This window comes from Pituophis catenifer, unplaced genomic scaffold (genome assembly GCF_029215685.1).
Source record: "Pituophis catenifer annectens isolate HBS135680 unplaced genomic scaffold, rPitCat1.0.hap2 SCAF_1, whole genome shotgun sequence".
Classification (NCBI taxonomy): Eukaryota; Metazoa; Chordata; class Lepidosauria; order Squamata; family Colubridae; genus Pituophis; species Pituophis catenifer.
The window spans coordinates 159,434,160-159,447,172 of NW_027256881.1; the positions used below are offsets into that span (position 1 = coordinate 159,434,160).

General features: G+C 36.6%; 1 protein-coding gene across 1 annotated transcript in view; it reads left to right on the forward strand.

Annotated features, from left to right (window-relative positions):
- Positions 1 to 8,894: 8,894 nt before the first annotated feature.
- Positions 8,895 to 13,013, forward strand: part of LOC139309039 (cytochrome P450 2K1-like) — a 63,459-nt gene continuing 59,340 nt past the window's right edge. The window contains exons 1-2 of the mRNA XM_070933102.1: positions 8,895 to 9,080; positions 10,887 to 11,049. Of these exons, the coding sequence (XP_070789203.1) occupies positions 8,895 to 9,080; positions 10,887 to 11,049 (349 nt within the window). The remainder of the gene's footprint in view (positions 9,081 to 10,886; positions 11,050 to 13,013) is intronic.

Consider the following 13,013-nt stretch of genomic DNA (forward strand, 5'->3'; position numbering starts at 1 on the left):
GTGCTCCATGATGAAATTCAGTGGGAGAAACCCTATCAATTCTATCCTGAGCATTTTCTTGACTCTGAAGGAAAATTTGTGAAGAGGGATACATTCATGCCATTTTCTGCAGGTGAGATCCTCTGATGTCATAGAATATGTTTTATAAAAGGGGCATTGCTCCATTTGTTGTGATTAATTTTCCATCTTTTTTGACATTATTTTCACATTCAGAACATCTGCTGCCATCTAGTACTCAGAGTCCATTTCTATTCCATTACTGCATTTTAACTTCTTTCCGTCTCTATGATCTATTATTGCTTTCCTGTGTGCTGATCTCTCCATGTCCATAGTCATTGGGAAAACATGTGAAATAGTTTTTTAAAAAACCAATAAACTCTCATTGTTTTTGCCATCTATGCTTTCTTCCAGGTCGAAGAATATGTGCAGGTGACAACCTGGCCAAAATGGAGCTCTTCCTCTTCTTTACCAGCTTCCTGCAAATATTTACCTTCCATCCACCCCCAGGAACATCTAAAGATAACCTGGACCTCACCCCCATTTTTGGACTTTCCGCCTCTCCAATGCTTTTCAAGACCTGTGCTATGTTGCGTTGATCTGAAAAAAATATAACAAGCTGTTTTTTATGCTTTGAAATTGCTTTTTTTTTTTAACGGCAAGGCAATATCTGACAATCTGATGCCATATGGTCTAGTTTTTAGATGTTGTTTAAAGACTAAATTGTATAAAAGAAAAGAAAAGTAATGTGTTAAAATGACTTCTCATAATCACATCAAGTATAAATTGCATTAATAACATATCATCTACTCTTAAAATACAACAAATGCTCTCCCATATCTTATCTCTTATCTAGAAGCAAATCCTTCAAAATTTGTCATTCAGTTCTGGCCAGCAAAATTCCTTTATGAGTTACCAGAGACAGCAAAACATCTATTTTAACCTTGATCAAATAAAACAACTTGTTATTCTCTTGGCTGCACTAACCCTTATATTTCTTTTCAAAAGAATTTTATTTCTTTTGAAAAGGGGCAGTTGCTGGATGTCTATGGAGATTCTTAGTCATCCAGGTCATGGTTGTCCCAAAAGTGCTTTTTCAAGAGGCAACTGGTCTTTTTGGTAAAGTTAACCAGAAAGTTAACAGTTGCCTCTTGAAAAAGCACCTTTGGGTTGGACGTTCCCGGAGTAACAGCTCCCACAATGTCCTTCCAGGACCCAGGACTACACCCATTTTGGGAAATCTACACATGATGGATCTGAAGAAGCATTAAAGAACAATGATAGAGGTAAATTAAGTGTAATTGGTGATTAAGAAGGATGAATATTCTGTGCCAAAATTGGTTGGGATGAGAGAAATTAGTAACTTGGTCAGGAAATTCTCATGTTTCCTGACCAATGGCTGATGGTTTTCCAATCAATGGTTTTCAGCCAATGGACCAATGGTTTTCAACATCTATGGACATATTTAAAAAGTGAGATTTACCAGATATCTAAATATTTCCTTCTTAAGCAGGGGGTTGGACTAGAAAACCCTCAAGGTCCCTTTCAATTCTGTTATTCTGCTGCATTTACAGTATATATATATATATATTTCCTGGAAGTATTATGCCCAGAAAATCTTTTTTGATAATACTGTACATATAACATTTTATAATTGTTCATGCAGGTTTGCAGAGCTGGTTCAAAATCCTAATAAGTCTATATGGAAATATAAATGCTGTTATGCCAATTGACTTTATACAGGTGTTTAGAGACACTCCTATATTAAAACAATTTCTGCAGGGAGCAACATTCCATGCAAGGTTTTCTTACAGCTCTTTAAAGAAGCGGAGTAGACTAATTTTCCTGATTTTCAGATTCATTTATGAGAATACATTTTAATTTCTTTCCTTAAGGAATTCCCATGATCGCCAAAACTACAAGGGGCACAATAGGAAAGTTTCTGTGTGATCCTTTCAACAACCAGACAGAGTCTTTTATAGCTAAAATTCAACTGTACGTCTGGCACTAAAGGCTGCAAGGCAGCTTTGGAATATAATTATATCTCTCGTGCAGGTTTCATCTTCCTACAGAGTCTTATATAATTGAGCCCTTTATGAGAATGTTTATGAGAAACATTTATCATTTTGACATGGTCACTTGGTGACTTGGTGTGATCACTTGGTTTGCAAGAACCTCTTATTACATAAAGATCATTTTGATTTGTTCTATATAATTAAATTAAAAATCATAAAAATAAATGTAAAGCATCATAATATGCCATAAAGCAAAAAGAAGAAGGAAGAGGAGGAGGAGGAGACTACATTTCTTACCATCGTGGATCAAATCTTACCATTCTACTGATGTACATATGTTGAAGTTGGATTAAGTTAGTAAAACCCTCAAAAAAAAAAAAAGAGGTGAGAAGTTTAAAAACAGAAGATACATTACATTCTATACAATTGTGGTGGAGGCAAGGGTGGTTTATAAGAATAGACTAGGTTGTATCCTTCTGCATCCTCGGGGTCCAAAGTGAGACCAGCATATGTATAATTTGGTATGGGTTTATTATGGTATCTTAATTGGGATGTGTAGGTTTTTTTTTGTTTGAACAAGTTATGAGTAGTAATAATTGAAATAATAATAATAGAAACAGTCCAACGTCTAGACTGCTTAGCTTCCTTGTTTACACCTACCTTGTCTAACCATCAAGCGTATATTTGTGGAGTCTAAGTTGAATTGGTCATGCTTTTTTTTAAAAAAAACACAAAGGATCCACATAGTCAAATGAGAGATAGAGTAAAATTTTAAAAAAGCAATACTAATAAAAAACAACAATTTTTAGTATTACTGAGAATTTATTTCATAAAAGTAAAAAATATTTATTCAGAGACGGTTATTCCTAGATTTGGTGGAATAGAATAGCAGATATTTCAAGATGGGAAAAGCTGCAACTGTCAGGTTGGGTTGAATGTCTTGCCAAGGCTTAAGTTTTTGTTCCAATGAATTCCAATAAGAACTGGAAAAAAAAAACACTAGATCACTGGCAGAGATTATTTTACATGGTCTAATTAAAGTTTGAGTAGTAAAGTTCAAAAAGGTATAACCCTTGAAAAAGTGTATTAAACAGGCAACTAGTTGTGTTACCAGGGAAAATATTTAGATAGTTAAATAAAGGAAAACACTCATGTTATGTGCCTTCAACACACTGATGTCAATCTGTTGGAATGTAAACATCTCTGTTAAAAATGTATGACCTCAGTTTTTTAAAATGTGGAGGAGATGGCACCACTGATGGCTGCCTCAGTGAAATGCTCTGTAATGGTTTCTTTATTTTTTATTATTCTCTGCAACTCTCTATGGATTTCATACTCACGAGACCATCTGGTAAGAATTAAGCAATGTTTTTTTAAGGAGCAGCTTTCTGTAACTTCACCCCCCTATCTTTACAAATGTGGAAGAGATTCTAATACAGGAAGAAGCAAATTCCCCGGAGCAATGGATTATCAAAAACAAATGGAGACAGCGGAGACAGAGACGAGTTAAAAGAGCAGGAATTTTGAATAGGCTATGGAATAGGGGGGAAAAAACCCTCTCCCTTCAATCTTTCTGACTAATTTATGTTCAATTGCTAATAAGATGGATGAAATACTTATGCATTTTATGAAATATAGATGCAATTCTGATTTTTACAACTCAGCAGCTCTCTGCTTCACTGAAACCTGGCTAAATGAGGAAATTGATGATAACAGCATGCATATCCCAGGGTTTCAGATACAAAGAGCAGTCAGAATTGCAGAATCATCAGGTAAAAAGATGGGAGGAGGCTTATGTTTATATATCAACAACAGCTGGTCTCAGCATATAACTATAATATATAAATTCTGTGATGAAAACCTAGAGTCTTTACTTATCAACTATAAACCATTTTATTTTCCATGAGAGTTCTCCTCATTTCTCCTAATTGCTGTGTATGTTCCTCCACAAGTCTGGGTAAACAAGGCATTATGAACTCTAGTTGACCAGACTATGGAGGCTGAAGCCAAATATCCAGATTCACTGGCCATTATTCTAGGTGATTTCAACAAAGGTAACTTAAGGAAAGAGCTTCCAAAATATTTTCAGCATGTCAATTGTCCCACTAGAGGCAAGAATACTTTAGACCATGAATGTGTTTTACTGCAGGTTTGAAAGGAAACTACAGACATTTATCTCCATCCCAGACACACCAACAACAGCCAAACCCACTACAACTGATCCAATTCCATTGGGTTCACAACCTTTTGTGATCACAGAAAAGGAAGTGCAAGTTCTATTTCAGAGACAGAAGCCAGGAAAAGCACTGGGCCCAGACAAGATAACTCCTTCTTGCTTAAAAGTCTGTGCTGACTAATTGGCCCCCATCTTCACCTGAATCTTCAATAAATCACTAGAGATGTGCCATGTTTCTTCTTACTTCAAACACTCCACTATCATCCCAGTGCCAAAGAAGCCCTCCATCAAGGAACTGAATGACTACAGACCAGTTGCTCTAACATCTGTAGTTATGAAAACTTTTGAAAAGCTACTGATGTTCCACATGAAAACCATCACAGATCCACTGTTAGACCCCCTGCAATTTGCATACTGAGCAAATAGATCAACAGATGATGCTGTTAATATGGCTCTGCACTACATCCTACAACATATTGAATCTCCAAAGACCTACGCAAGGGTCCTCTTTGTAGACTTTAGTTCAGCATTCAATACCATCATACCGGACTTTCTTCTAACTAAACTAAATCAGTTAGCGGTACCTGAACACACTTGTAAGTGGATCACAAGCTTCCTAACAGACAGGAAGCAGCAGGTGAAGCTAGTGTTGTGGTCCGCCAGCAGCCTGTGGACCTGGCAGTGGAGTCGGACAATGAGGAGGCTGAGGAGGACAATGGGCCAGTCCTGGAGTCAGGGAAAGGCCTGGATGAGGGCTCTGCGTCAGAGGCAGAGATGGGGCCAGGGCCATTTGGGAGCGATGCACGGACTCTGGAGCCTCCACAGGCAGACAGCAGAGAGGCAGAGGAATAGAAGGAGCCTGTTCCTAGTGCACACATGCAAAGAACTGCCAGAAGGCAAGAGCAGCTGAAGCAAAAAGGACGACTCAGGAGTAAGGCCAGAAGATGATTGGCCATTCCAATAAGGCTTAAAAGAGCAGCAAGAGCCATTGGGTTCTTTGTAGAAAACCAATGTAGATTCCAGTATTTCTTGTTAGCGTCTCTTAAACTTTGTGGGGGTTTTGCCAAGAAAAGCCTTTGGCAGGTTGTGAAAGACATCAAATTGGTGATAAGGCCATAGGACTCGTTATGAAGAATTTGTTTTGGACTAAGCTGACAATGAATTAATTCTCAGCTGTTTTAATAAAATAAGTTTGTTCAGGACTGAATTGTGTTTGGTAATCACTACGTGGGCCTTGGTAACAATAGTTAGGCAAAATCACATCAGATACCTGTACAATTACCACAAGAGACCCCAAGAACTGTGTGCTCTCTCCACTTTTCTTCTCTCTATATACCAATGACTGCATCTCAAACGATCCATCTGTTAAACTACTGAAGTTTGCAGATGATACAACAGTGATTGGTCTCATTCAAGACAATGATGAATCCGCATTCAGATGGGAGGTTGAACAACTAGCCTTATGGTGCGACTGGGACAACCTGGAACTGAACACACTCAAAACTGCAGAAATGGTGGTAGACTTTAGGAGAAATCCTCCCATACTACCACCTCTTACAATATTAGACAACACAATATCAACAGTAGAGACCTTCAAATTTCTAGGTTGTATCATATCTCAAGATCTAAAATGGACACCTAACATCAAAAATGTCATCAAAAAAGCACAACAAAGAATGTTCTTTCTGCGCCAACTCAGGAAGCTCAAACTGCCCAAGAAATTGCTGATACTGTTCTACAGAGGAATTATTGAGTCTGTCATCTTCACCGCTATAATTGTCTGGTTCAGTTCTGCAACCCAACAAGATAGACACAGACTTCAGAAGATAATTAGAAGTGCAGAAAAAAACCAATTACTACCAACCTGCTTTCCATTGAGGACCTGTATACTGCATGAATCAAAAGGAGGACTGTGAAAATATTTTCAGAGCCCTTGCATCCTGGACATAAATTGTTTCAACACCTACCCTCAAAACGACACTATAGAGCACTGCACACCAAGAGAACTAGACACAAGAACAGTTTTTTTTCTGAACGCCATAACTCTGCTAAACAAATAATTCCCTCAACACTGTCAAACTATTCACTAAGGCTGCATTACTATTACTATTAATCTTCTCACCATTCCTATCAACCATCTCCTCCCACTTATGACTGTATGACTGTAACTTTGTTCTTGTATCCTTGTGATTTATATTGATATTGATTGCTTTCTGATTGCTTATTTGTACCCTATGACTATTATTAAGTGTTGTACCTTATGATTCTTGATGAATGTATCTTGTCTTTTTATGTACACTGAGGGCATATGCACCAAAGACAAATTCCTTATGTGTTCAATCACACTTGGCCAATAAAAAATTCTATTCTATTCTATTCTATTCTATTCTATTCTATTCTATTCTATTCTATTCTATTCTATTCTAAGTAAAGATAATAATGCCATTTATAAAGGCTGATTTCTGCCAATATAAATAAATGAATATATCGTATAGCAAAACCTATGTAAAGGAAAACATGTATCTTATGTCTAGAAAAATGCATAAATAGAAAAGATAAAATACCCATTGTTTTGACTCTAAATGAAGAGACATTTGTTCAATGATAATTGGGGCATCTGCCTTAACCTTAACATAAGGAAATATCTATTTTTAAAGATCATAAAAGGAAGGAAGGGAAGATGTTCATACTGATACACAAGGGAAGATGTTCATACTGATACAGCAAAAACTATTGTAATAGATCAATGCATTCCAATCTATTGATAATGATTAACTAGACTGTTAAATCAAAAAAATTATAAAAGGGGGGCAGAAAAGCAGTCCCATTGTGACCATCCATCCAAAGCTAATCAATAACTTTGTATTGAATAAACATATTTCCTTTGACCTTTACTGATCAACAGTGAATTTTACCAAATTCTCGATTTAGGAAATGACTCAAAGAGAAAAGGTGCCTTCTTCTGACAAAATTTTAAAAATAATTTCAGATTTAAACAGTGCATAACAACATATCCACAACTGTGTATTAAAGTGCAAAAACCTCACCAAAGCAAGCAATTGGTTTTGAAGTGTGCTAAAATATCTGTAAGAAAAAAGTGTGTTTAGAATTCATTGCAGAGAAGCTGAAGTAAGCCTTTGCTTTCATTGTCACTGGAGACAAACTACAACAGACCTTGACTCTGAGCTCCCATTCTTAGGAAGGGAATAAGATTAACTAGGCCATATAGATATGAGAAGACAAGAAGTACTAGGCCTTATTGGCTAACTGAACTGATAGCATCTGCCCAAGGTTTATTAAAGAGCTTATAACTGAGGTGTAAGATGTCCTAACCCAGAGGTGTCAAACTTGATTTTATTGAAGACCGCATCAGAGTTGTGTTTGATCTTGGGGACCTCAATGGAAGGCAGGTTGGTAGTAATTGTTTCTTCTGCAGTTCTTCTGCATCACATCTATTAGGCTTCACATTTGGGCTCAGCAGGAAAGGATGGGTTTCTAAATAATTCAACTCCCAGTTCATTGTCTCAATCTGAGTTGACAGAACACTCAGTAACATCACCTGGCTATGTTCAAATTTTCATTGCAGATAAAAATGAAGCTTCACAAAAAAAAAAAATTGCTATTCAGTGCAATCAGAAAGTATTGCATACTTTATATTTGTGGAGGGGAGCCAAAGTAGCAAAAGTGCTTCCTTTTCCATTTGTTTTTATCAGTAAGATGGCTAGAATATATTTTTGATACATAGACTATTACCTCCAATCAACCAATCAATCAGATTAGCTTTAAAATGAAAATAATGCCTCTTTTATTCTATCCCATAACACTAGAAAAAACCTAGAAATCCAAGTGATCCCTAAAGGGGAGCAAAACCAACCCACATATTTGACCTCATCTAGAATATTTTCTGAAGCTTACTGAAGATATAGATAAAGTGGACACAAGGAGTTATGTTGTTTCTATGCACATGCCTGAAGAATGTAGTTCTCTAAAAGGGCTATTTATGATAATCCACAATGCATCACCACTATTTAGTGGCCAATTTCTATCATAAGCCATTCATTCATATACTGGGATTTTGCTTCATAGGAGAACATCTAAGAAAATCCCACTATATCAGAGTGATCCAAGCAAAGAGAATTTACATCTCAGAAAACAGTGTGGTGACAGAAATAACAGATCAAGCAGAAAATGGAAAAAAGGCCCCATTTCCTTCTCAGTTGATTGGGCAGAAACGGGAAATTATCTAGAATTGTGTAAAAATATCAGCTGAATAATTACTCAAGGAGATATGTCCTGTTGCTCTTTGGATCCAGAACATTAATGGACTAAATTATTCCATTTTCTGGATTCCTTATCTGTAATCTTGTTAACGAACAAGAGGATTTCATAATCCAAAAGGTGTTTCAAGTATTGGATTGCTGGGCAGTTCAAAGAAGTTTGAATCTGTTTTGCAATGCCTTCATTTAAGGATAAGCACCACCCACACCATAAGAGAGCGAATGGTAAACAATCAATTATAAATCAAATTCCTAAGGAGGAGATAGAAAACCAAGGCAAGGTTGGAAGTGATTTAGCATAAGGGGCAGTCTGATGATTCAGTAGAAACACTAGCTGAGTTTCTGCTTAGTGCAATAGTTTGAATGTTTGTATTATTTCAGTTTGCAGATTTCATTATAATTGTTACTGAAAACTGCTTCTGAAAGGAAATGGCTTGGATTGGACTTGTTTTATTATTATTATTACTATTCATTCTTACAGTTTTATTCCTTTTCAAAATGAGTAGTTCCCAGAGTAACAGCTCCCAAAAGCTTCCACCTGGACCCAGGACAATACCCATTTTGGGAAATCTGCACATAATGGATTTCAAGAGGCCTTTTAAGACAATGATAAAGGTAAACCTGATGATTAACAACTATGAATGTTCTTTGCCAAAGTGTACTGATGTTGATATAAAAGTTTAGCAATTTATCAGGTTATCCAGTTAACTGGAAGAGATTGATATGCTCCCTGTTGGTTTTATGGAGTCTATGGAAATGTATAAAAAGGACGTTAACTTGATGTTTGCATTTGTTTATATATGCTGCAAGGATTATACAAACAAAAATATTTGTTTATACGATTTTTTTAATTGTTTATCTGAAACTTGAAAGGGTGATTGAAATTGCCTATGACTATGTAGAGGAAGGAAAATGTAAAAATCTTACATTGATATCTGTATTAATATAATAATCTGTAGGTTAACATATTTTAATAAGATATATTCTTAGTGAAATGCCCATTGTTCAAAAATTTTGGCTGTTATTTCCTGTTCCAGAGAACTTTTCCAAATCAGCTGAGTGAAAAACATACTTTTGAATCTTATTCACAGGATTTTAATTCCAGCTTAAATATGACAAGGTTCAAATAATTAAAGGTTTGGAAATATCTTCCCTCCCCCCGCCAAGAATTTGCAGCTTGCTTTAAAATTTTGAAGATTTTACAAAGGTGCATGAAATATGTGGGGAAAAAAATAACTGTCAGTATTTTTAAAATAATTACATGGGTTTTTGCACTAGATTTCTTTAAATTCTGATATATTATATTTAAAATAAATTCAAAGTGTTGCAGTTATATAGAAGGAGATGAGATTGTTGCTTTTATGCATATTAATCTATCACATGTCAGATAGATTACATGGTAAAATGAGAGAATATGTGATAAATGGTGTCATTACAGACTGCATTAAAAAAAATCCTTCGTCCATTGATAATATCAGTTCATTGCTGAACATGTGAGGTAGTTTAAAGTTCCCATTTCTACAGCATAAATGGAGACATTTGTAAACAGGATTATTGGGAAGGAATGAGTGGTAGACATAATGTTTCAAGACAGAAGCAAATATATTGATAAAGTACTCCACGTCATTTTTAAGCGAATCCCTGTTTTTGTTGTAAGTAGCTAATTCTTCCAAACCATTTGGATTGGAAGACCCCTATCAGCTCTGTCTTGTCCTTTAGAATTAAAGAGATATGCTAGCAACCTTCAGTAACAATGAAAGACAGTAGAGAGGGTTCTGCAGCAGCTGAGGAAAATAACATACCACATCAAGTCCAACATAAATGAATAATAACGTAATGAATATGTGGTACTTGAAGAACAACTCTGTAGCTTGGAAGTCAGACTTTCCCTGCTTTAGAAGGCGATGGTATCAGTCTCTTCCTGTCACTTTAGGAAAGATTACAAAGCACCAGAAGTTTCCTGATTTAGACACAGGAAGGATCTGGGAATAACTGCTGGCATTTTATTTTATAGGCATTTCTTAAAACTGTTTCATTTTCTTGAGGTGTTAGCGCTTATGCACAGCTGAGCAGTCAATGTGCCATGTTGTGTGCAGTGGATCAAGAATGGTGTTGCATGGAAGGATAGAAATTAATATATCAGAAATTGTTATTATTGAAAATGTTCTTCCTGCATAGCTAACTTCTTTAAAATTTCCAAAACGTGACCAAATTCTGTCATGAGTATCCAATGGACAATACTATTTGTATGCTTGTTTTTTTAAAAAAACAACAACAACAGTATTATAACTTAAAACATAAAAGAAAGGAAGAAATACTTCAATCTCGGATTTGTGAGACATGACTTGTAACAGAATTTTCCTTATGTGAGACTAATTGTGGATCAGAACTGCCTCTCATTTTTCATCTGCTGAATTCCAGTTGTCAAAAGAATATGGTTCCGTTTTCCGTCTTCAAATGGGATGCCTGGAAATGGTGGTGCTGACTGGCTATGAGACGGTCAAAGAGGCTTTGGTGAACCAGGCAGAGGCATTTGCAGAGAGAGCTATTGTCCCCATTTCTGAGGTCTATGCAAAGGGTTTTGGTAAGTTGTTTATTCTAGATTGCAGGTGACGCTCCTTGCAAAGTTCTAATCAATATTATGTACAGCTCACTTGGAAATACAATGAAAATATGATGGTAATAAATGGTAGTAAAAAGTATTTTTTGTTTTAAAAGTTTTTTTATTTTGAAAACATTAAAAACAAGACACAAACACACATTTATATATATATATCACTTTTCCCTACAGCTACTTCAAAGTGATCCTTTCTTACTATTTACATCTATTCAGACACATTTTAACTTTATCTTATTCAACAATTTATTTTCCATCATTCTTTCTTTCGTCTAAATTGTACTTTGATCTACAACATTTCTTCTCCCCTCTCTCCTTTATTCCTCTTTCTCATTTTTCCTATTCTCCAATTATTCATACCACCTACATCACACTTTGTAATATTCTGTATCCTCTTTCTCCTTGATTTCTTTTGTTAATTTATCCATCTCTACACACTCTAAGATTTTCCTAATTAAATCTTTTTCTGATGGTAAGTTTTCCTTCTTTCAATTTTGCAGGCTGCTGTCAGTATATGTAATATTAAATAATATATTTCCTTAGTATCGTTTTCTATGGAAATTCCTAGTAGAAACTGCTCAGGTTCTCCCTTTATTGAATTCTGAATTATTTCCTCTATCCACTTTTTAACTTTCGCCTAGAATTTCTTCGCCACTGGGCAGGTCCACCAGAGATGATAATAAGTTCCATAGTTATTCTTACATTTCCAACATTTCGATGAATTACTAGGGAACATTTTCACTATTCTAGCTGGTGGAAAGTGCCATCTATGAAACATTTTCATCTGGTTTTCCTTGTATGCCTTAATATTGTCAATTTCATATTTGTTCTCCACATTTTTCCCACTTCTCTAATTCTATTACATGATTGAAATTCCTTGTCCATTTAAACATAGTATCTTTCACTATTTTCTCTTCCATTTTATACTGTAATAAAAATTTATAAATTTTACTAATTAATTTTTGTTCCCTCCCATATTTATTTATTTTATTTATTATTCCAATTTATATACCGCCCTTCTCCTGAAGGACTCAGGGCAGTGTACAGCCAAAAGTAAAAGCACACAAATATAAAATTTAAAAACAATTTAAGAGCATATTAAATAATTTGGCCCAAATAAAACACCCGTTTTAAAATTTAAAAAAATTAAAAAAGTTAAAAAATTAGGCCAGCCTGGCTTGTTGGAATAAAAACGTTTTGAGGGCACGGCGAAAGGTGTGCAAGTTGGGAATCCTCCGTATTTATTTATTTATTTATATTTGAATTTATATACCGCTAGTCCCCCCCTAGGGATGGGGGCAGTTCATTCCAGAGGGCAGGTGCCCCCACAGAGAAGGCTCTCCCCCTGGGGGTCACCAGTCGACATTGTTTGACCAATGGCACCTGGAGAAGCCCTTCTCTGTGGGAGCGTACTGGCTGGTGGGAGGCTATTGGTAGCAGCAGGCGGTCTTGTAAGTACCCAGGTCCTAAGCCATGGAGCGCTCTGAAGATGGTAACCAACACCTTGAATCGCACCCGGAAGACCACCAGAAGTCAGTGCAGCTCACGCAGGAGAGGTGTTACATGGGAGCACCATGTCGCTCCCACAATCACCCGCGCGGCCACATTCTGGACCAGTTGGAGCCTCCGGGTGCTCTTCAAGGGGAGCCCCATGTAGAGAGCATTACAGTAGTCCAGGAGGGAAGTGACAAGGCATGAGTGACCATGCGCAAGGAGTACCGGTCCAGAAAGGGATGCAACTGGCAAATCAGGCGAACCTGATAGAAGGCCCCCCTGGCCACAGCCATCACATGCTCTTCTAAGCCGTGCATCCAGGAGGACACCCAAGTTGCAAGCCCTCTCCATGGGGGCCAACGACTCACCCCCAATAGTCAGCGATGGCATCAGCTGGCTATACCGGGACGCCGGGAGCCACAGCCACTCAGTCTTGG